This window comes from Nomascus leucogenys, chromosome 25 (genome assembly GCF_006542625.1).
Source record: "Nomascus leucogenys isolate Asia chromosome 25, Asia_NLE_v1, whole genome shotgun sequence".
NCBI classification, from domain to species: domain Eukaryota; kingdom Metazoa; phylum Chordata; class Mammalia; order Primates; family Hylobatidae; genus Nomascus; species Nomascus leucogenys.
In genome coordinates this window covers 28,595,935-28,619,828 of record NC_044405.1, presented here as the reverse complement: position 1 = coordinate 28,619,828, position 23,894 = coordinate 28,595,935, and the positions used below count along the sequence as shown (strand labels likewise).

The 23,894-nt window shown below is 57.3% G+C and overlaps 1 protein-coding gene across 3 annotated transcripts in view; it reads right to left on the bottom strand.

Moving 5' to 3' along the window:
• Nucleotides 1-23,616, bottom strand: part of PDXK (pyridoxal kinase) — a 43,473-nt gene extending 19,857 nt beyond the window's left edge. Inside the window, exons 1-3 of one of the 3 annotated variants that reach the window (XM_030806057.1) lie at nt 23,328-23,616; nt 8,599-8,653; nt 1,393-1,497 (exon numbers count right to left, since the gene is read on the bottom strand). In XM_030806057.1, the coding sequence (XP_030661917.1) occupies nt 1,393-1,497; nt 8,599-8,653; nt 23,328-23,414 (247 nt within the window). In that variant the 5' untranslated portion in view covers nt 23,415-23,616. Of the gene's footprint in view, nt 1-1,392; nt 1,498-8,598; nt 8,654-11,068; nt 11,631-14,941; nt 15,136-23,327 lie in introns of those variants that run through there. The other 2 variants (XM_030806059.1, XM_030806058.1) reach the window with 2 other exon arrangements.
• Between the last annotated feature and the right edge of the window lie 278 nt (nt 23,617-23,894).

Here is a 23,894-nt window from a genome sequence, read left to right as displayed (position 1 = left end):
CTCAGGAGCTGGGGGGAGGGAGGTGGGTGCAGGCGAGGTGTCCCCACAGTGCCGGGGGCAGGGGGGAGGGAGGTGGGTGCAGGTGAGGTGTCCCCACAGTGCTCAGGAGCCGGGGGGAGGGAGGTGGGTGCAGGCGAGGTGTCCTCACAGTCCAAAGACACGGAGGGCAGACCCGGCAGCATTTCCCAACAGAAACGCTGTGCTTCACAGGAATGAACCCATGGGCGAGGTGAAGGAGTAATCTTTCCTTTATTTATATTTCTACTTTCAGTAATAAGCATATGACACTTTAATCTTACTTATTTTGAGACAGGGTCTAATTCTGTCCCCCAGTCCAGAGTGCAGTGGTTCAACCACAGCTCACTGCAGCCTTGAACTCCCAGGCTCGAGCCGTCCTCCTACCTGAGCTTCCCGAGTAGCTGGGACTGTGCCCAGCTAATTAATTTTTAAAAATAGAGACAGGGTCTCACTATGTTGCTCAGGCTGGTTTTGAACTCCTGGCCTCAAGCGAGCCTCCCTCCTAGTCTTCCCAAAGTGTTGGGATTACAGGTTCGAGCCCCTGTGCCTGGTCTTATATGTGACTTTTATACATGTAGAGAGGCTCGGCGCAGTAGCTCACGCCTGTAATTCTAACACTTTGGGAGGCTAAGTGTTTCCCCTAACCATTTAAAAGTGTAGAAACCAGGCTGGCTGCAGTGGCTTACGCCTGTAATCCCAGCACTTTGGGAGGCTAGGGTGGGTGGCTGGCTTGAGCCCAGGAGTTCAAGACCAGCCTGGGCAACATGGCAAAACCCTGTCTCCACACACACACACAAAAAAAGTTAGCTGGGCATGGTGGTGCACGCCTTTACTCCCAGCTACTTGGGAGGTTGAGGCAGGAGGATCACCTGAGCCTGGGAGGTTGAGGCTGCAGTGAGCTATGATTGCGCCACTGCACTCCAGCCTGGGCTACAGAGTGAGACCCTGTCTCAAAAATAATAATAATAATAAACATGTATAGAAATACAATTTTTTTTTAACCAGAAAGTTGACAAAGGATGGCAGTGTACCAGGTAGCAGCCGGTCACCTGAGTGTCCCACCCACCTGTCCTGCCCCGGTTAGCATTCCCAACACCCTGCCTGCACCCTCCCCTGGGCACTGGAACCCCAGTGTGGTCACAGGAGTGGGGGTGACTTGGCACAGCCTGGGCAGTCATTGTCCCAGCAGGCATAGTGTGGCCAGGACCCCCCCAGGCTACCGGGGGTGTGATGGTGGCTTGGGAATGCCAAGGCCCTCCTTGAAGGGGCAGGGACCCGAGACAGGTCCAGGGTGGGGGTGCTCTGGACCTCCCTGAGCCCACCCTGGCTGGAGTGGGGTGCACAGTCCCTGTGGCAGCTCGCTCTGACACCTGCCTGTGAGCACGTAGTCATATTTATTCATGTTGTTCAGCTTCAGGCCTTCGTACAACTCCTGGAGCTCATCTGAATTCAGCACTTGGCCCTTCCAGTGGGCATAGCCTAGAGGCAGAGGAAACCACGGGGGCTCAGACACAAGGGGGCCAGCCGGGGCCGCGGGCTTCCCTCGACACCCGCCCACTCTCCCTGAGGCTGCCTGGTGGACGGCTCCTCCCCATGGACTGGCTGAAACCCGAAGGAGATCACCAGGCGCAGTGCTTGGCAAGTCCCGACAGCTGTCCACATGGGACGCCTCGAGCCCCCTGCGAGCCCCCTGCCCCTACACTGTCAGGGATTGTTAGTACGACCTCCGTGGCCCCCACCCTCCCACTGCCCGTTCCTGTGGGAGCTGCGTCCCAGGTACAGGCGGGACGCGGGGAGAGACACACCAGCTCACAGCTGCGTTGCTCCCCCGTCGCTGTCCGGAATGCCCCTGGCTACTCCCTCCCCACAGCCTCTTGCTTCCCAGCGTCCCCTGCATTAGCTCCCAGCTATTCAGGCCGGGGTGCTCAGCCACCGGCCACTGTCACCCGGACACCCTGGCAGGCAAGGCATGTTATGTCCCCACCCCCAACTCCTCCCCAACAAGCTTATTAAGGTGCAGTTAGAGCCTGTCTTAGATCAACTCCTGAGCAAGAGATAAATGTGAATGAGAAAGAGGCCTCAGCCCAGGTGTATACAACCTGCCCTTGGCCTGACGGGTAGCCAGGGTGAAGTGTCCGTCCCAGGCAGACAGGCATATCAATGTGTGAGGACAGACGCATCGGCGTCCTGCAGGCGGGACCACTAGCCTCCTGGGAGCCTTTCCTGCACTGGGGAACCCGACCACAGCTCCAGCTCAAGGCGCTGCTCAGGGGGCAGCCATCCATACAGGGTGGGGGTCCACCATGGATGCCCCACATTCGCCCATGAGAAACACCTCACATCGAGGGGCTCCTGGCCTCCTCCGACATGAATCACCCCTCTAATGCATGTGCCTTTTTCAGCAAATAAGGAAAACTGATGTATGGGTTCCTAGAACAGCAAAGTACAAGTATCACGCACTGGTAGGTCACGGCCAGCTCTGAGCCCACACGCCATGCCCTGTGGCTAAGATCCCCTGAATTCCCACACCAGAGGAGGGCTCCATGGCTCCTGCCCCCGAGGGCCCTCCTGCGTACATCGCTGGCTCCTGCTGGAAGGGACACCTTTGGCTTTCCCCAGGGGCCGTCGCACGGGAGCACGTGTGGTGCAAAGTTCCTGAGACTGCCATCAGAAGCCACGCCCCAGGCACAGTGCGGTGTCTGGGGGTGCATCTGGGGGCGCCTACCCTGTGCTCTGCCCGGGACACCAGGGTGTATGCACTGAGGGGTGGGTGTGCCAGAGACCAAGCCCCTGATGGACTCTGGCTTAACAGTCACTGGGGGTCAGGAGGGGCAGGGGGTATCCACCGCGGGCAAGGTCAGTGCCTCACACAGCAGCCTGCCCCTCCGGTGCAGGGTGTGTCCTGGGGAGGCTTCTGCCAGGCCGGGGCAGGGTTTGGGGTGAGGGGTAGGAGGAGGGAGGCAAGCAATGGTCCCTCCTGGTCCTTTCTGCTCTTGGATTCTGAATATCTTTCCAAGCAGGGTGGGACTCACCACTGCTGCACATGTGCTCCTTTCCTGGGGAGGTGACATGGCCTGGCTGTGTCCCCACCCTAATCTCATCTTGAGTTGTAGTTCCCATAATCCCTACATGTTGTGGGAAGGACCTGGCAGGAGGTCATTCAATCACGGGGGTGGTTCCCCCATCCTGTTCTCATGATAGTGACTGAGTTCTCACAAAAGCTGATGGCTTCAAGGGGCTTTTAAAACTCTGGGCCCCTCACTCTGCACTTCTCCTTCCTGCCACCATGTGAAGAAGGAGGTGTTTGCTTCCCCTTCTGCCATGACTGTAAGTTTCCTGAGGCCTCCCCAGCTCTGCTGAACTGTGAGTCCATTAAACCTTTTTCCTTTATAAATGACCCAGTCTCAGGTATGTCTTTATTAGTGTTGGGGACTAGCCTCAACACCACCCATGGGGTACCCAAAGTCCAGTGGTGACAAAGGAATGAGAAGAGACAGGTTAAGAGTTCATAAAGGTGGGGCCGGGCGCGGTGGCTCATGCCTGTAATCCCAGCACTTTGGGAGGCTGAGGCGGGCAGATCATGAGGTCAGGAGATTGAGACCAACCTGGCGAACACTGTGAAACCCCATCCCTACTAAAAATACAAAAAAATTAGCCGGGCGTGGTGGTGGGTGCCTGTAGTCCCAGCTACTTGGGAGGCTGAGGCAGGAGAATGGCATGAACCTGGGGGGCGGAGCTTGCAGTGAGCCGAGATGGCACCATTGCACTCCAGCCTGGGCAACAGAGCGAGACTCTGTCTCCAAAAAAAAAAAAAAAGTTCATAAAGGTGGGAGCCAGGGGGCCAGCTGCAAAATGGAGGCTGCAAAAGGCACCGAACTCTGGTTTCCACGCTATTTGTTGAGTACAATCACTTCGATCTAAGAAGCAGATGTTCAGGGCGAAACAGTGAAAGGGAGGCAGTACGTCATAGGCGTAATCTATAGCAATAGCGGTTTAAATGAATCTCCTTTGTGCTCAAACAGCATATCTTTAACTTATCAGAGAGGAGCTGGTGGGTGCGGGCTTAACTAGGAGTTAACTAGGAGCTCGCACGCACGTCTGTCCACATTCCAGTGCTTCAAAGGAGTGTCTTTCTCCTTGAACACAGTGTTTACAGATAAGAGAGCGGGTCTCGCTCTGAGCATGGGAACGTGATGGCAATTAGGAGGCTTTCCTCCTCAGAGGCCTCTTGTGGCTTCCACAACTTACTGTGCCATATTTTTATGGCCAGTTTATACAGGCACCCCACAAGCCCTTTTCCCAACAATTAGCAGTGTGAGAATGGACTAACACAGGGTGCCATCGGGAAGGACTGCAGCCAGGCGGCTCCGATTCTCCTACTGTCCTAGGCACTGGGGTCCAAGGTCCAGGCATTGCCAGGGTTGGTTCCTGAGGCCTCTCCCCTGGGCTTGCAGACGGCACTGACTCCCTGTTTCCTCATGGGGCTGTCCCTCTGTGTGTGTCTGTGTCCCCATCTCATCTTCTTACAAGGACACCAATCAGCTTGGATCAGGGCCCACCCACAGCCCCGATGGCCCCTTTGAACCTGATGACCTCTGTAGGGGCTCCTTCTCCAAACCCAGTCCCACTCTGAGGTGCTAGGGTTAAAGACTGCAACATGAGAATTTGGGGGGGGGACGTAATTCAGCCATAACAGCCATGAGGAAGGGGAGACGTCCAGCACTTGGCCGGGTCTCAGACGCAGGCCCCAGGCCCCTGTGAGGTGCAGCTTCCCATCGAAATAGGGGGCATGGTCTTGCATCTCTTGGTGGCCTCCTGCCCACTGTGGGATGTGGGATGGGCCCAGAGCCCACAAGAACCTTCTCAAACAGGGGAGGGCACTTGGATCTTGTGTCCAACTCATTCCATTTATAGATGAAAAAACAGGGGCCAAACAAGTGGCTCCTCGGGCAGCCCAAGGAGCCTGGCGCTCCTGTCAGACCCCAGCCGGCCAGGGAGTCTGGCCCGGGCCTGGCCCCTCGCTGGTGTCCGTCGACAGGCTCCTGGCCCTGGCCTTCTCCAGCCCTGCAGCTCCTTGTGTTCACACCAGCTGCCCCTTCCCTACAGAAGGGACCACCAAGCCCAGCAGCAGGGCACCTGTCCCACGCCCTCTGGCTCCACACTCCAAAAGCCAGGACAGCGCGACCCGTGCACTCGCTGACCGCCAGCTCTGCAGGCGCCTTCCCAATGCCCTCAGTCCAGGAAGCTCAGACAGGGAGCTCCAGGAAATCCTCTCAAAGGGGCCACTGGGAATACTGGCCGCAAGGTGGAGGCTCTGCCAAGCCCGGCTGCCCTGGGCTTGGGAGGCACAGTTCAGGGTGTGGAAAAATGAATGGGGGTGTGGTACGGCCTCAAGGAACGGGGGCCTAGCCGGGGGAAGGGGCAGAAGTGCAAGCAGCAGCCCCAAGGCGGCGAGGCCTGCGCCAGGTGGGCTCTGCAGGCACTTGGGGGCTCGGCTTTCCCACTTCCCAGCCTGACGGGCGTCAGGGAACCAACAACGCAGCTTGTGTGGAACACCCGTGTCCCCGCCGGGAGTCTGGCTTTGTGGCCTATCCCAGGCAGAAGCTGCCCATGTGACCACCCCAGTAACAACCCTGGGCAGGAGGTGGGCGTGGTGACGCACACCTGTAGTCCCAGCCACTCGGGAGGCGGAGGCAGAAAGATTGCTTCAGCCCAGGAGGTCAAGGCTGTGGTGAGCGGGTTGCACCACTGCAGGCCAGCCTGGGTGACAGAGACTGACCTTGTCTCTAAAAAAGAAAAAAGAAGAGACTGGGTGTGGAGTCTCACACCTGTAATCCCAGCACTTTGGGAGGCTGAGGGGGCAGGATCGCTTGAGCCCAAGGAGTTCAAGACCACCCGGGGCAACATAGTGAGACTCCATCTCTATGAAAAATAGCAACATTAGCTGGGTGTGGTGGTGCACACCTGTAGGCCCAGCCACTTAAGAGGGTGAGTTGGGAGGATCTCTTGATCTCAGGAAGTCAAGGCTGCAGTGAGTCATGACCGCAGGACTGCACTCCAGCCTGAACGACAGAGTGAGACCTTGTCTCACAAAAAAAACAGAAAAAGGAAAAGGAAAACCCTGGGCAGAGTGGCGAATGAGCTTCCTGGCAGCATCATCGCAGCTCCCTGCCAAATGAGGCACAGCCTGTGCAACCCCACCTTCGACTCCTAGGTACGCGCTGGAGAACTGAGACAAACGTTCATGGTAGCATGACCCCAACAGCCAAAAAGTGGAAACAGCCCGAGTGTCCGCAGGGCTGCTTGTGGCTGAGCTCACGTGGCCGGTCACACACGGCGTGAGCTGGTCCTGGGCATGCACAATGGGCCACGCAGCAGAAGGAACATGACAACGCGGCCCCCCAGACAGCCCGGGGAGCGCAGCCCTGCAGCAAGGGTGCCCGGAGCAGAACAGCCCCTACAATGCGGGAGGCCCGTGGCACATGCAGACGTCTTTCTTTGTGCATAATTAGGCCCAGTAAACTGCTTCCTGGAGGTGAGTTTGGTGAAAAATAAGCACCTCTAGCCCTTAGACGGAGGGTGGGGGGAACAAAAAGGAAAAACAACAACAAAAAAACTCAAACAACAAAAAGCGCCTCCAGCTCTGTCAAGGTCTGCGGAACAGACAGTGTCATCGTGGGCACTGCACTCACAGTGGGCAGCACGGGAGCCCAGAGGGGCTGAGGGGCTGCATGGAGGAGGCCGAGTCCCCCGTCCTGACCACCAGCTCCCGTGGCACCCAGGGCAGGTACACGATGCACCAGCCTCACTCCCCGGCAGCACAGGGTGGCTGGGGCGAGGGAAGGGGAGCAGGCAGAAGGGCCCCGGTGCAGGTGAGAGTGATGCCTGCCCTCACTGCCCTAGGGAGTTGCCCCTGAGCCACAGAGACAGCCTTAGGGAAGCTACCCGGGGGCCTCCTGATCAGGCCGCACAAACAGCTGACCCCGAGAGCGTGGGTACAGGGTGCTGGGAGCCAGCCCACAGCCATAGACGGAGCTGGCTAAGGGGTCCTAAACCAGCAGGCCCCCAGTGGCATCTGGAGGAGGCTGGAGTGGGGGCTCCCAGGAACCACAGGCTGGACCCCATGGGAAGGGACACCCCCAGGCTGTTCGTCTGGCTCTGCAACTGTGGAGGCTCCCAAGCGCCTGGGGTCCTGTCCTCATCCCGGCCCCCTGAGGGCAGGCCAGAGACCCCTTTTCTGTCTCTGGGCCCTCGGGTCAGCCAGCCCACCACCCACTGAGAAGCTTCCACCAAGCCCAGAAGGCACAGCCAAAGCCCAGGGCCCTCCCCGCATCCTGGAATCCATGCAAGGGCAGCTGGGTCGGTGCGGATGTTGAACCAGCACTGACGGAGCACAACACAGTCCCCAGAAACACACTCAACACCCTGCTTTAGTGTCCAAGCCAGCCAGCTCACTCACTGAAAAACAAATCCTAAAGGAGGGCGGCGAGAGCAGCCAGGAAGAACATGTGGGTTCAGGGAGGCTCCTGGAGGGCCTGAGTCTCCAAATCTCACAGCACCCAGTGTGCCCAGCAAGCAAAGGCAGGAAAGGGTTTCAGTGAGAGCTGGAGCCTGTCCGTCTACACCGGCCGAGCAACTTTTTCCTCTCACTTGGCATGTGTCATGCCCGCCTCAAGAGAAACCACAGCATTCCTTCCCACTCCCAAGAGTAGGGGCCAGCCCCCCCCCCCAACATATCCCACTGATGCTCTGCCAGGCTGTTTCTGGGACGTTCTGTGCTCCCAAGTTTCCGCCTGGGTTCAGAGAAATTTCAGGGGAAGCGAGGTGGGGTTTCAAAGAACAACAGCTCTGTTCTCCTGCCGACGAAGCAGTATAGGGACCACAGAGAGGAGGGAGGGCTCCATGCATCTCCACCTCCAGGCCATGGGGCTGGGGGCATGGAAAGCATGGCCTGTGAGGGGCTTCTGAGGCCGGCCACCCTCAGTCCCCTGAGCCAGCAAAGTCCTCAGCGTCCCAGGGCACGGAGACAGATGCACACACAGGCCCCTGCAGCACTGCTGTTAACAGAGAATACCCAGAACCACCTATACATCCCTCAGCACTACCACCCCATGGGGGACCCTCCTCAGCTCCAGGAGGCAGGCCGACGGCAGGAGTCTCACGGCTGTGCTCTGAGCCAGGCACTGGTCCAAGCACTTTATGCAACTGACCTAATCAACTCTGGCAACCTCACGGCAGGTGTTAGGATTGCCCTCCTGTTTTACAGAGAAGGACACTGAAGCACTGAGAGGTTCTGCCACCTGCACTGGGTCACACGGCCTCAAAGCAACCAAGCTGAGTCAACACACCCCCACTCAGAGGTGAGGCCACCCAGGCCTACACCCTGATATGCTGTGCAGGCTCTGCCCGAGTGTCGCTCGGGACTCCAGGTCCCCGTCCACATGAAAGCCCCGTGCCTCACACCCACACTCCGCCCCGTCCCTCACACCCACACCCCGCCCCGTCCCTCACACCCACACTCCACCCTGTGCCTCACACCCACAGTCTGCTCTGTGCCGGCTGCTGGAGCCAACGCCTTACCTGTGTGGTTTGAAAACTGGACAGAGTTCACTGCGTCAATCTCAAATCCTAAAACCTGCAAGACAGAGAAGGAACAGGTAGGCATAAGAGAGCCAGGTCTGAGGTCCCATGAACCCCAGCAGGCGCTGACTCAGAAGAGGGGAGTAAATGAGCCCCGGCTGGCACGGGGCCCCCAGGTGCAGGGTGGAGGGCCGATGCGTCAGAGCAGGAGGCTCTCCCCGAGTCACACGTGACATGTGCGCAGGCAGGGCCTCGCGTGTCTGGAGCTGGGCTTCCCTCTCTGGGGAGCAACCAGCCCGGGAGGGCATCGCCCAGCCCACAGGACCTCCATGGGGAAGCACTTCACACATCATTCCAGAAATCGCACCCAGCGAAAGCACTCAGTAAGACTAATAAACGATAAAACGAAGGCAATACCCGTCTGTCCAGACACTGAACAGAGGCTGGGAGGCTGTCTCTGCTGTGAAAATGTGGGTGTCTAGCCCACCCCTTGGAGGAAGCCAGGCCAAGGGCCCCGCGGGCAGCACAGGTGGCTCAAAAGCCCGAGTGAGAGACACGGAGTGGGTGCGTGAGGACAGAGAGGGAGGGAGAGGGTGAGGGTTCCAGACAGATGGAGAGGGAGGACGGAATCCACGGAGCAGGGGCCTCCTTCCTGTATCTCCAAGGGCCAAGCCCGGCCTCCGCTAGTTTGGGGGGCCATCCCCACCCTCTCCCGTGCACCAGCAATGCCCCAAACCCTCTCTTCCTACTGTATCTGAACAGCTAACCACCCTTGAGTTCCACCTTCGCGTTCAAAGCCAGGCAGTGCCACCTCTGGTGTCAGCACTAGGACAGCGACTGTTTCCAGGGCAGGGGGTGGGGGTGGGGTGGGGGTGGGGGGATGGGGAGGGGCTTCCGGGGCTTCCCAAATTTGTTTCTTCACTGGCTGGGGTTTGCTTTGTGATAATGAGTTGAGCTATCTGCTTAGGATTTGTATTTGCCAAGGTCTTTCTTTGAAGCCAGTATTATCACTAAACTAATGAAACACGTTAGCAGTCTTACTAATCTAAAAAGTTAAAGTTGGCACTTCGTGGCCAGGCGCAGTGGCTCATGCCTGTAATCCCAGCACTTTAGGAGGCCGAGGTGGGAGTACAGCTTGAGGCTAGGAGTTCAAGACCAGCCTGGGCAACATGGCAAAAACCCTGTCTCTACAAAAAATACAGAAATTAGCCGGGCGTGGTGGTGCATGGCTGTAGTCCCAGCTACTCGGGAGGCTGAGGTGGGAGGATCACTGAGCCCAGGAGGTGGAGGCTGCAGTGAGCCGTGATGGCACCACTGCACTCTAGCCTGGGTGACAGAGTGACACTCTGTCTCAAAAAATATAAAAATAAAAATAAAAAATAAAATGGGCATTTTGCAAATGTACCAGCCCGAATCCACAGCCTCTATACACAGATAGCTTGCAGTATTTCAAATCCTTTAAAATTCTAACCGACTGCGAAGAAACAGATATTAAGCAACGATGACACAAATCCTGAAAATCCTGCCAAAATATTCTGCTCCACTGCTTCTGGGTGTGTAGATAATTAATCCTTTGGGGCTGGCAAACGTATCCGAGAATGAAGTCGCTATTTTCTGCTTTTAAATGAGAGCACGAGCCAGCTGAGCCCCTGGGCTGGCATCTCCATTTCACACACCCCATCAAAATCAGCTGATTCATCAGCATCGCAAGCTGGTCTGGACGCTTCCAGAGTCTACCCATCCAATTTCATGTGCCAGACAAAGCCAGACTCAGAAGACGACAATGCATGGGGGGCGGGGTGCCAAGGTCTAGGACGGGAGGCTGGGACCCCAGAGAAAGGCATCTCCTGCTCTTACACGTGTCCTTCAGCTGGAAGCCACCGCTCTGTGCCGGACCATGCCTCTGGAATTGGCATCTCTGTACAGCAGTGGCTCCCTCCCAGGCACCGCCAGGAGGTACCAAGAGTGTGAAACTGAAGCCTGCAAAGAGAATGGGCTTCTGCCAGCGGCGCTCTTCTTCCCCTGGGGCTCTTCTCCCCTCAGGGGCAGCAGTAGTGACCGTCCCTTCCCATAGCAGCAGTGGAATCTGCTTTGTGGCTTTCCCACCACCTGCAGAATTCCTCATCGCATGCCCCCGCAGACTCCCAGCACCCGCCAGCTGGCAGATACCCGCCTTCCCAGCTCCAAGTTCTAAAGAGTCCAGCAATTCTCTTATCCCAGGGTCAGCTGTGTGGAGCCGATGCTAGCAGGGGTCTCCTCCACGACACCTGTATTCCCTTTTTTGCCTTCTCGATTTTCTCAATACCTAGCTGAACAACGGCCTCTACAATCGTTGCTCTGGTTTCTGTTTCTGGACTGGACCCTGCCTGATACACCTCATCTTTCCCCACTCCCCAAGGGAGCCAAGGACAGACTGGTTCTTGGCCCAAGGTTCAGCCCAGCAGGCTGCTGGGCTCTCCACAATGCTCACCTCCTGCCCGGAGCACGGGCCCCAGTTCCGGCTCCTCCACAGCCTTCACAGGAATTGCCTTCAACAAGGACAGGCCAGGTGCCCTGTAAGCAGCCCTGCTGACTGATGGGATCAGCTTGGGCCCCTATAGGAACAGCATTGCTGGTCTATGTATGTGAATCACCTGTTCTACAGTAAACCCTGTCCCTATAATGGCCTATGGGGCTCTTCTGTGGCAGAATTCTAAGAATGACCTTCAGGGGCCCCGCTCACCCTCGGGCAACCCCCTGAGTGTGGGTGAAACCTGTCAGTGTGATGAGATCTCTCTCCCATGACGATCTTCTTATCCAGGAGAGTTTAACTGAATGACATGAGCCCTTCAAAAGCAGAGTTTTCTCAGGCTGATGGGCAGAAGGAAAAATCAGACACTGGAAGTTAAAGAAGGACTCAACGACTGTTGCTGGCTTTGAAGATGGATTGGGCCACGCGACTGCCAGATGCAACAGTGCAGGTCAGTTTTACATACAGTCATTATTAAAAACTGAGTCATATGGCCAGGCACAGTGGCTCACACCTGTGATCGCAGCACTTTGGGAGGCTGAGGCTGGAGGATTGATCACTTAAGCCCAGGAGTTCAAGACCAGACTGAGGAACATAGCAAGATTCCATCTCTATTTAAAAAAAAAAAAAATTGAGTCATCAAACTTACAATTATGTAAATTATATTATTATTTTTTGAGACAGGGTCTCACTCCGTCACCCAGGCTGGAGTACAGTGGCACAATCATAGCTCACTGCAGTCTTGAACTCCTGGGATCAAGGGATCCACCCTCTTCAGCCTCCTGAGTAGCTAGGACTACAGGTGCGTGCTGCCACACCTGGCTAATTTTTATATTTTTTGGTTGAGACAGAGTCTCACTATGTTGTCCAGGCTAGTCCTGAACTCCTAAGCTCAATCAATTCTCCTCCCTTAGCCTCCCAAAGTGCTGGGACTACAGGTATGAGCCACTGCACCCAGACTACATAAATTATATTAAAAGTAAACATAATATATATTGTAGCCTCACCACTTCCTAGTTTACTAGCATTTTACCCTATCTGTTGTCTATTCAGCTGTTCGTGTCTATTGTGTCTGGAGGGAAGAACGCTACGTGACAGAGGCTGCTGTGCAGCTCTTTCCTGCTCAGGTTGGTAGTTTACGTTCAGCTATAGTGGAAGTATTCACACCACGGACCTTGGCAGTACATACTCTAAATCAGGTATGAGGGCTGGGCACAGTGACTCACGCCTATAATCCCAGCACTTTGTGAGGCCGAGGCGGGAGGATCATCTGAGGTCAGGAGTTCGAGACCAGCCTGGACAACATGGCAAAACCCGGTCTCTACTAAAAATACAAAAATTAGCCGGGTGTGGTGTCTCGTGCCTGTAGTCCCAGCTACTCAGGAGGCTAAGGCAGGAGAATCACTTGAACCTGGGAGGCGGAGGTTGCAGTGAGCCAAGACTATGCCACTGCACTCCAGCCTGGGTGACCGAGAGAGACTCTGTCTCAAAAAAAATTCAAATTAAACCAAATCAATCAATCAATCAATCAGATATGAGCAAGACTCTCTGATGTCCATACCTGCTGTGACGGTCCACTGAGGCCTGTGGACTATCACCTCATCCCCCTTCTTGGGATGGTCTTATTAGGCCGCCGTGCTACCATTTTTTGTTTTTTTTTTGTTTTCTTTTTTTGAGACAGGATCTCACGCTGTTGCCCAGGCTGGGGTCCAGTGGCACAATCTCAGCTCGCTGCAACCTCTCCCTCCTGGGCTCAATTGATTCTCCTGCCTTAGCCTCCCGAGTAGCTGGGACTACAGGCATGTGTCACCATGCCTGGCTAATTTTTTATGTTTTATTTTTTGTGGAGAAATATTGCCCATATTGCCCAGGCTGGTCTTGAACTCCTGGGCTCAAGCGATCCTCCCACCTCAGCCTCCCAAAGTGCTGCGATAACAAGGCGTGAGCCACCGTGCTTGGCCTGTGCTACCGTTCTGCTCCTAACTCCCCACAATGTGCATTCCCCACCCCCACCTCCAGATGTACCCCTCCAAACCCAGCCCTTGAGGGTCTGCTGCGCCCACAGGATGCAGCTCAGACTCCCGGAGCGTCCCACTCCCACAGCTGATGCCCCTGGCTGCTGGGTCACCCACCACTCTGTGAACTCCTCACTGGGCTGCAGAACCCTGGGCACCTTCTGAACCCTGGAAAGCTCTGAAACCCCTGTGCCTGGCCAACTCCCCTCTCTCCCCTCAGACCGTCCTTCTTTCAGCCTCCCAGTCCCTGCTGCAATCGGGCCTATGTAGCCTCCGCGACAGCACGCGAAGAACGAGGGTTCTTCGGGATTGCGGCTCCCTGCCGGCCCTGGCCAAAGCCCCTGGCCTCTGGCAAACCCACTGCTGCCACAGAACAGCCTGGCTGTCTCCGCCGAAAAGTCTGAAGGACAAGCTCCTGCCCAGCGTCTACCGCAAGGTGTAACTCCGTCAACGGAACAAGTGCCGAGCACACAGGGGAGCCAGGGCGGGAAGAGCCGCGGGGGCTGCAGCCAGGGGGCAGGATTGCGGGGGGTGGGGGTGCGGGATGGGGGGGGCTGGGCTTTGCACCGCTCATCCCTGCGACGTACTGGGGCTCCCCCACCTGCAGGCGTGCGCCCCGTCTCCTGCCCAGAGAGAAAGCCAGTCAGATGGCTACACTCTGGCCTGGGGGGTCAAAATAATCCCAGCAGAGTCCAGGCCAGTGGAATGGCTTAGAAAGGGTTCCAGCTTCCTCCTGGGAACTTCCTGCGGGGGCCACAGCGGAAGGGCTTTCAACCTCATTAGTCATGCGGCTGGACCGCAGGAGCAGCGGCGGCAGAACGAAGGCCGAGGAGCTCTCCGACTCCCTTCTCCCTGCCGCCCGCGACACAAGCTCGTCCTCTGCCAGGCGCAGCCCGCAGTCCTCCTCCCTCGGCCGGTGGTGTGAGCAACCCTCCTCCTGCCCACGTGCGGGAGTGGCTGCCTCGGGCGCCTCCCAGGGCCCACGTGCGCGCCTTATCGGCAGCATCCCACTCTGCTCACAGTGAGGCAGACCGCGAGACACTACGTGAGCGCGGCGGCTCAGCTGATCCTCCATCTCCGAGGAGGCAGAGTGACTCAGAACGGCAGGAGTGGGGGAAGCTCTGGAACATTCCAGTGCAGCTCCTCCACCCCAGCCTGACCACCCTAGTTCCAGGCGTTCCAGGGGAGAGCAGGGTGAGCGCTGCACAGAAGCCAGAGCCACCCACCCAGCAGAACCTTCCCTGTAGCTTATTTTGCAAAGAGACCTCTGACCACTTCAGGAAACCAGAATGAGAAAAGAGGACGGGAGAGATCATGTGACTGCTTCACCCTGATCAACCTGGGGCCCAAGCACCCCGTGTCCCTCCCACCGTCTGCCACTGGTCAGCCCTACGATCCACGTCAACCATGTCCTTTGTCCTACAAACTCCCAGGGGAACTTCTGGTGGAAATGGCCCGAGCCCCCCAGAGCAGTCTCCCCTCATCCCTGACCCACCCCTGCCTCAGCCTTCACAGCTCCAGAGCCCATCGCCTGGGCCCCCAGCCCTGCTCAGAGCACACGGACACCCAGCCCCCTACTTCCAGGCTCACAGTGCCGCAGAGGGACCGTGCACTAGCTGGTCAGGGGCTGCCAGGTGCTGGGCTCATTGCAAAGTGCTAAGGGAAGGCAGAGGCCATGGCTGGTTCAGAAGCGCTCAAATGGCCAGACAGCTGGGGGCTGAGTCCAGGGATTGCCAAAGCAGCATTCCTGACCCAGTATGGGCTCCCTGGTGTGACCTCGGGCCCCGTCCACCCCCACAGCATGCAGCAAAAACGCCACCTTATTCCAGCTCCAGTCTGTTCCACAGGGCCTCACCCTGCTGCACCCTCCTCCTGGATGCCGTTCCTCCCTGTGCCCCGGCCGGCAGAGCTCCACCTAGTGCTGGCTCCCACGCACAGCAACTGGCCCTTGGGGTCAGCCAAACCTGCGTGCAACGCACAGCTTCCTCGTTTAGCTGTCCTAGGGTGACCACATTCCCAGAAGCTTGGTGACTGTCACAGGTAAGGAGATGGGACAAGAGGCTGAGCAGGGCTAGCCACCTGCTTCAGGAATGGGGAAAGCTGCCGGAGGAGTGGCCAAGGACAGGGACAGGGGCTGGCAGGCTTGTCTTGGCCACAGAACCCTTTAAAACAGAGGCCCCATGTAGAGCCGGGGAATAGACGGGCACAGGGCGGCTGCTCTGTGGGCAGGAAGGGAGGCGCTGCCGGCCCCTCCTCGGCCGATCGCACGGTTTTTTGCTCAGCCCATCTTTGACAACTCCTTTCTTCCTTCCTCCTTGAGAAGTTCCCTCCGTTCTTATTCCTCAGCATCACTCGCTCTGTGAACTGGGCACGCATGATTCCATTTCAAAAGCTCTGTGTGGGTGGGAACCCGCAGACACCAAGGCCAACAAGCCACAATGCCACTCAGCAGCCCCTGTGTCCCTGAAGCTGCCCGTTCTGCAGATCCGCCCCTCCCTTTCCAGAGAATGTCAGTCACACCAAGCCTCCTAGGAGGGAAGTCACTTACAGGAAAGACCGGGGAGGGGGGGGCGGCCAACACTGGGGCCTGCAGAGCAACACACCACACACACACACATGCTTGCCCATGACACACACACATGCATGCCCAGACATGTGCATACACGCCATGCACACATGCCCCATACACACATGCATCCCACATGCACACATGCATGCCATGTACACACAAGCACACCCACATACACACCATGTACACACATGCACACCCACATACACACCATGTACACACATGCACACCCACATACACACACCATGTACACACATGCACACCCACATACACACACACATATGCACCGATGTGGGCTAGAGCCAGAGGCAAGAGTGAAAAATAGATCAGAAAATTGGACCAATAGGCTGGGTGCAGTGGCTCACGCCTATAATCCCAATACTTTCGGAGGCTGAGGTGGGTGGATCGCCTGAGGTCAGGAGTTCAAGACCAGCCTGGCCAACATAGTGAAACCCCATCTCTACCAAAATACAAAAATTGGACGGGCGTGGTGGCTCACGCCTGTAATCTCAGCACTTTGGGAGGCCAAGGCGGGCAGATCCCGAGGTCAGGAAATCGAGACCATCCTGGCTAACAAGGTGAAACCCCGTCTCTACTAAAAATACAAAAAAATTAGCCTGGCGTGGTGGCGGGCGTCTGTAGTCCCAGCTACTTGGGAGGCTGAGGCAGGAGAATGGCGTGAACCTGGGAGGAGGAGGCTGCAGTGAGCCGAGATCGCGCCACTGCACTCCAGCCGGGGTGACAGAGTGAGACTCCGTCTCAAAAAAAAAAAAGGGAAAAAAAGGAAAACAGGAGCGATAAGTTCTTGTTTTTCTCCATGACAGCCAAACAAGAATAACAGAAACCTCAGTCCCAAACTAAGGGAGTCAGAAAAGCAAAAAGCTAGCCAATTTTGTTCCTTCTTGGAGAAAGATGAAAGAAAAAGAATACATACCAGAAACAACACCTGTTTCCTGGATTGGGACACATTCTGGCTCAGACCCAGGGACTGGCAGAGGCCAGAGAGAGAGAGAGAATCCCAATTAGACGGGAGGAAAGCCAGCTGCCCAGCGTGGCCTGGAGAGCACGTGGGAATGTTCCGAGGACACTCAGAAGCGTCTCCAACATGCAGCAGCAGCATCACCTCTAGGGAAGTTAGTGCGGGCCACTCGAGGAAGGAAGGAGGCACACTTTTCAGCACTGGCTCTCTTTCCTTCCCTTTTTTTTTTTTTTTTTTTGTTTTGAGGCTGATTCTTGCTCTGTCGCTGGAGTGCAGTGGTGCAATCTTGGCTCACTGCAACCTCCACCTCCTGGGTTTAAGCACTCTCCTTCCTCACCCTCCTGAGTAGCTGGGATTACAGGAGTGCGCCACCACGCCCGGCTAATTTTTTGTATTTTTAGTAGAGATGGAGTTTCACCATGTTGGCCAGGCTGGTCTCGAACTCCTGACCTCAGGTGATCCACCCACCCCAGCCTCCCAAAGTGCTGGGATTATAGGCGTGAGCCACTGTGCCTGGCCCAGCGCTGGCTCTTTTGTGCTGTTTGCAAATGCATGTCACCTTGAAAAAGGTTAAGGCAAAAATGATGTCTTTTAACAGGCAGGGTGGTATTCTTCCAGGATCTTATCGCCACACTTCTGAAGACAAAGAAGGCTTTTTCTATCCTAGGAATTCTAAGAAAAAATGTAAAGATTTTTCAAAACACCAGGTGTTTTGTTTTGTTTTGAGACGGAGTCTTGCTCTGTCCCCTGTGCTGGAGTGCAGTGTGGCGATCTCGGCTCACTGCAAGCTCCGCCTCCCGGGTTCACGCCATTCTCCTGCCTCAGCCTCTCAAGCAGCTGGGACTACAGTCGCCCGCCATCACGCCCGGAAAATTTTTTGTAATTTTAGTAGAGACGGGGTTTCACCGTGTTAGCCAGACTGGTCTCGATTTCCTGACCTTGTGATCTGCCTGCTTCAGCCTCCCAAAGTGCTGGGATTACAGGTGTGAGCCACTGCGCCCGGCCAACACCAGGCGTTTTAACCATTTCCCCAAGAGAACCCTCCAGCGATGCCACATCTATGAAGAGGCCACCTTGAAAAGCAGATTTTCTTTTTTTTTTTTGAAACGGTCTACCTAGTGCATCGGTATTCTCTGTCAACTTTCTGGTTAAAAATACATTGTATTTCCACACGTTTATTTTTTACTTTTGTTTGTTTGTTTGTTTGTTTTGAGACACGGTCTCACTCTGTCACCCAGGCTGGAGTGCAGTGGCACCATCACGGGTCACTGCATCCTCCATCTCCTGGGATCAGGTGATCCTCCCACTTCAGCTTCCCAAGTAGGTGGGACTACAGATGTGAGTCACATAGCCAGCTTTTTTTTTTTCTTCTTGTAGAGCTGGAGTCTTGCTATGTTGCCCAGGGTGGTCTCAAACTCCCAGGCTCAACTGATCCACCCACCTCGGCCTCCTAAAGTACTGGGATTATAGGTGTGAGCCGCCGCACCTGGGCTCGGGGATGCTTAAATATTCGAGGATAGAAATCAGCTCCTGACTTGAGGGCCCTCAAGCAACCCCCTTGGGACCCCGTCGTGCGTCTCTGGGAGCCCGGGGTGACTCGCTGCTCGCGTCCATGTGCTGCTAAAGTGCTGAGGTCCCAAAGCTCTGCAGCTTCTGCTCCTGTCCGAAGAAGCGGGGCCCAGTAAGCAGGTGGGACCCTCGGCCTCTGCCACAGCTACTTTTGCCAACGTCACTCAGCAGGTAGGAGTCAGAGCAGGTGCTGACATCCAGGGTTCCAGGGCAGGGAGCCCCCTGCCTCTTCCTGTGGGGTGTTTGAGCCACAGTCCACCTGCCTAACGGGCATGGCATTGAGGCCCCTGGACAGAGAAATACAACCTCCGCCAAGCCCCCTCAGCTGTCTCAGGTTTGCTCTACACCGACGGACCAGGAGAATGAAAGAATAGGGCTGCCCGCAGGCCCCAAACGGAGCCACCTCACAGGGTCTTCTGGTGGGGGCTGCAGGGAGTCCCATGGTCTTGCCTTCTGGTCTCTGCAATGTGGTATTTAAATGGGTCTTGAGCTAAGGCCCCAAGTTAGATTCTCAAAGCCATGGAATTCAATCATTTAATGTCTGATGCCTACGACCTCCTCCCTAGGAGCGGCCCTAAGACAGCACACCTGCACTGTAGTCCTGCAACACAGAGGTCACATGTGTCCGAGGCAGCAGTGCCTGGTGCCCAGCCTCGGCTGCTCCAGAGGCTGACAGACGAAGGACACGGATGTCACCCAGCCAGCAGGAGCCCACTACCTCTCCACCTGGACGGGACGCACAGTGACAGGACAGGCTTGCCTCTCCCCACTGGGCAGCTACTGGCCTTAGACGTGCTTGGGACGATTTCTGCACAGCCCAGTTTGGAGACTCACAGCTGTGCTGCTCCCCTCACTTCCAAAAAGGACGGCTTGACGTCATCAACTTCTGGGCCTTTAATTCACCCCTTGGTTTATGCCACTTTCAAATTTCTCTGAAGGCTCCTTCCAGATTGAATGCTGGACCCTCGAAGGATATGTTTAACTGAAACCTGTGAACGGGACTCTATTTGGAAAAAGGATCTTTGGGCCGGGCGTGGTGGCTCACGCCTGTAATCCCAGCACTTTGGGAGGCCGAGGTGGGCAGATCACCTGAGGTCAGGAGCTCAAGACCAGCCTGGCCAACATGGTGAAACCCCATCTCTACTAAAAAGAAATACAGAAAAATTAGTCGGGTGTGGTGATGCACACTTGTAATCCCAGCTACTCAGGAGGCTAAGGCAGGAGAATTGCTTGTACCTGGAAGGGGGAGGTTGCAGTGAGCCTAGATCGCTCCACTGCACCTCAGCCTGAGCGACAGAGCGAGACCTTCGTCTCAAAAAAAAAAAAAAAGAAAGAAAAAGAAAAAGAAGGCCAGGCACGGTGCCCATGCCTGTAATCCCAGTACTTTGGGAGGCCGAGGTGGGCGGATCACGAGATCAGGAGATTGAGACCATCCTGGCTAATACGGTGAAACCCCGTCTCTACTAAAAATACAAAAAAATTAGCTGGGCGTGGTGACAGGTGCCTGTAGTCCCAGCTACTCGGGAGGCTGAGGCAGGAGAATGGCGTGAACCCGGGAGGCAGAGCTTGCAGTGAGCCGAGATCGCACCACTGCACTCCTGCCTGGGTAACAGAGCAAGACTTCGTCTCAAAAAAGAAAGAAAGAAAGAAAAAGTATCTTTGCAGATGTAAGATTCCAAGAAGAGATCACGCCAGATTATCCAGGTGGGCCTGAATCCCATGTCAAGTGTGCTTTTATGAGAGCACACAGGGCAGAGGCCATGTGAGGACAGAGACAGAGATTGGAGTGATTTGGCCGTGAGCCCCAGAAGCCTGGGGCCACCGAGAGCTGGAAGAGGCCGGGAAGGACCCTTGTATGGAGGGAGCATGGCCCTGCCCACACCCTGGTCTCAGACTTCTGGCCCCCAGACCATGAGAGGTAAGTTTCTGCCACCTGGTTTGCGGTACTTTGTTATGGCAGTCCAGGCAAACTCCTACATGACCCTAAGGCTGCGTATGGTATTTTCACTCCAGCAAACTCATACATAACCCTACAGCTGTGTACCTTAGAGTTACGGAAGCAATAGAGCAAAAGGGGTTGGGAGGCTGCCCTGAGGGCCCCAGGATCTCCCCCACGCAGTGAGGCCTAAGAAACACGTGAGCTGCGGAACTGGTAGCTGGGAAGGCTCTCCACACATACACACCCGGGGCTCCAAAGAGCCAAACCTCCCAGCCCTGGAAGAACCTGAGGTTTCCTACACCCAAGAGGAAACAGTCCTAGCAATGTGGAAGGGCAGACGGCCGCAGCCACTTGTTCCCTCCACTCCTACCTGTCTAGAATCCAAGCCAGGGCCGCGGGGAAGTGCCCCACCCCAGGGCGCATCCCATGGCCTGTCTTGGGCAGGTCTGTGCTTGACTTGGGCAGCCCCCCAGCTCCTCTCCTCCATGCACCCCCAAACCTCAAGCCTGCCCTTGCCCTCCGCGCTCAATCTGCAAACCCAAATCATGCTGCCTGACACACTGCACCTCCTGCCAGCACTGGTCATGCCAACATGTTCCCTCCTTTAGTTCCCTACCACTAAAATGTACCTTGGGCTTAGGCCCAGAAACAAAATCCAAACACAGGCTCAAGGTTTTGCTCTGCCCAGGGAGGGTGGCTGCCTCTGAGAGGACCTGGCAGAAAGCAGCTGGGGAGAACAGCTCTGAAGCTAGACGTGGTGATGGTCCAGTCGCAACACATCCGTGCTACACTCACAAGGAATCAGTGGGAGCTCCCTGGCAATAGGTGTACCCTGAGCCTGGCATGAAGGGCACAAGGAGCCCTGGTGCTATCTTGCAAACAGGTATTGTGCCTAGTTTGCAGGTGAGACTCCGGAAGGCTCAGAAACCAGGGCCAGGTCCCTCAGCTGGAATTCCAAGATGAGGAGACACCTGCTTTGAGGTGGGACCCCCAGACACCCGGGTCAGTCCCCATAAGGAGCCTCTCCAGCCGCCCTGCTACATGCCACACCCCTGAGGCATTCTCCAGTCTCATTCCAAGTAGCCTTGAGGCAAATCTCTGGGGCCCAGCCACAGGCTATGTTCTGCCAGTTTCTAAGTTTTCTTTGCTCACATTCAGCCATGTGAACAAGGCTTTGGAGTCCTAAGCCACAAGGTGATGATCAAAATCAAGAACAAACTCTTGAGAGAGCAGCTCTAGACTTTGGGGATGCGTCCCCTTGGAACTGCAGCTAGAAGCGGCAAACACCAGCCCCAAGGCCACTTCCAGGCTCTGTCCCCCAGTCCCTCCTGTGCCCACTAAGGCTGGTCCAGGCTCGCTGGGTCACCGGTCATCTCAGCCCCTCAGTCACCACATTGCTTCTTGTCCAGCCGGGCTTGGATGTCGGGGTATGGGAGCCAAATGCCTGCATGGAACCCTGTGGAGCCCACAGGTAAGGATGCCGGGCACTGGGGAGACCCCAGGTAGGAACAGCAGCGCCATCCTTTCGAGGCTCCACCTGAGGTGAGCAATCAGAGGACACCGCTCCCTTGAGTCACTGGGAGTTCGAGAACAAGGGACATTGCTGGGGGATCCCAAGTGAGCCAAAGAAGGAAACAGTTTGCCCAATGAAGTAGGACGTGGATGGGAGGAGGGACGGGACAGACGCAGCAGGACCTGCACACTTCTGCCAAGAGAGGGGACGCTGTCCTCAGAGCCCCCTGGTTCCACACTCCCTGGCTGCCCCTGCTTCAGGGACCCTGCACCTTTCTTCCCAAGCCCAATCCTACCTCTGACTCTGCCCAAACAATCCGCCAGCCTGTGGTGACCTCCCCCAAACCCCTCAAGCTAGGAGTGGTCCAGCGCAGTACTTAAGAGCCGGGGCCACAGAACAGGTGCACCCTTACTGTCCCAGGCAGCGTCTGCCCGCAGCTGGATGGAACAGGGGTTCAAGTGAGACCACCTGTGAAGCACCACATCCTTCCCAACAGGACCTCCACTTACTTCGGACTCGAACCCCCTGCCTTTCCACGCTCAACTCTGCTCAGCTTGGTCCTCCTGGGGGCACGCCTAGGTCAGCCCTCAAATTCCATTGAAGTTCTGCTCCCCTCTTCCTGTCTTCCTCCCAGGCCAGCCCGCACCGCAGGCCCCGCCGTGCCCAGGTGGCCCTTCCTCACATCCCGTGGGGCCCAGCACAGGGACCGGGCATACCTGCTCCCATCCCCAGTGACCAGGCCACAGGTGGGCAGCATAGGAGAGCACCACCCGGCAGGGCACCCCCAGCCCTCCTGCTGACTCGACAAAGCCAGGAAGTGCCCGTCGTCCTGGTTCTGCCTCGGCCTTGCGTGACACCCACGCCACTGCACCCAGGCCTCTCCTACCCCTCCACGGGCCACTTAGCTGCAACCAGGAAGCCGTGGGCTAACGCGTTTTAAAAGGTGGCTCCCTAAAGCCAATCCGCACAGTCCCGAACTGCTCTCTGGGGCTTTTCCTCGTCAGAGCAAACACTTGCAGGGATGACGCTCTGCTAGAGGGTGCAGGGCAGCCCCTGCCCCACCCTCTTCCCTTCGGCCACCTCCTGGCGTGGTCAGGCCGAGTGGAATCCACCCTCGTGGGCACCGTGACCTCACTCGGCGTCTTCCTCCTTCTTCCTGACTTCCCGACCCACAGGGGCCCAGCAGGTGAGCGCGCGAGCGCCTCGAGCTCCACGGCCGCCTCTGCGTTCCAGCGGGGCAAGGTCCCGGCTCGCGTGACTGCTCCGGGACTCCTCGGGGCTCTGCGGCATTTCCTCGCCTCCGGGAGCCGCACCGGCCCCCGCCCCCGCGACAGTCGGCCCGGTCGGCGGGAAGGGGCGAGAACGAGCGGCTGCGCCACAGCTGGTGCACAAGGCTCCCTCCTACCCGCGCACCCCGACACCGGACCCGTCCCACCCGCAGGGGCTCCCGGAGCGCTCAGCCCTCCGCAAGCCAAGTAGAGCGGGCGGCTCATCCCGCGCCTGCCTCCCGGGCGCCCGCGCCAGGCTCTGCCCGCAGCTCCCGAGCCTCCCTCGGGGAACTGAGGCTCGTCTCGGGCAGCCCCGCCAAGGTCACGGGCTCGGGTTACGTAAGCCCGGGCTGCGGGCGGATGCGTACCTGCAGCGGGAACGTGGCCGCCCGGTTGCCCACGTAGCCGCGGATGACGTGGCTCTGTATGGAGAGCACCCGGCACTCCTCCTCCATGCCGGGCCTGGCCGCGGCGGCGCGGGGCCGAGGTGGGGGCACGGTCTCCGCCGCTCGCTCGGGCTCTGTCTCGGCTCGGGCTCGGGCTCCGGCCCCGGCTCCCCTCGGCTGCGACTCCGGCTCTGGCGCGCGGCGGCCCCGATCAGCGCAGACGCCTCCTTCTGACCTCAGCGGGCGGTTCCGAACCCGCGAGTTCCGCGCGGCGCCGGGGGCGGGCCGGGGGCGGACCGGGGCGGGGACAGCCACGCAGGCCCCGCCCCCGGGCTGGGAGGAAGCGAAACCGGACCCTGGCCGCGCCGCCCCTCCTGGCGGCCCCCGCCACTCTGTCGCCCGAAACGTTGGGTTTGTACTTTCATTCCGCCTGGAGAGGGCTCTGGAGCGCCGTTCGTTCGTTCGTTCGTTCATTCATTCAACACGCGTGCACCGCCTCAGCCCTGCGCCCCGCGCCCCGCGCCCCGCCGCGCGCAGGGGAGACTCAGG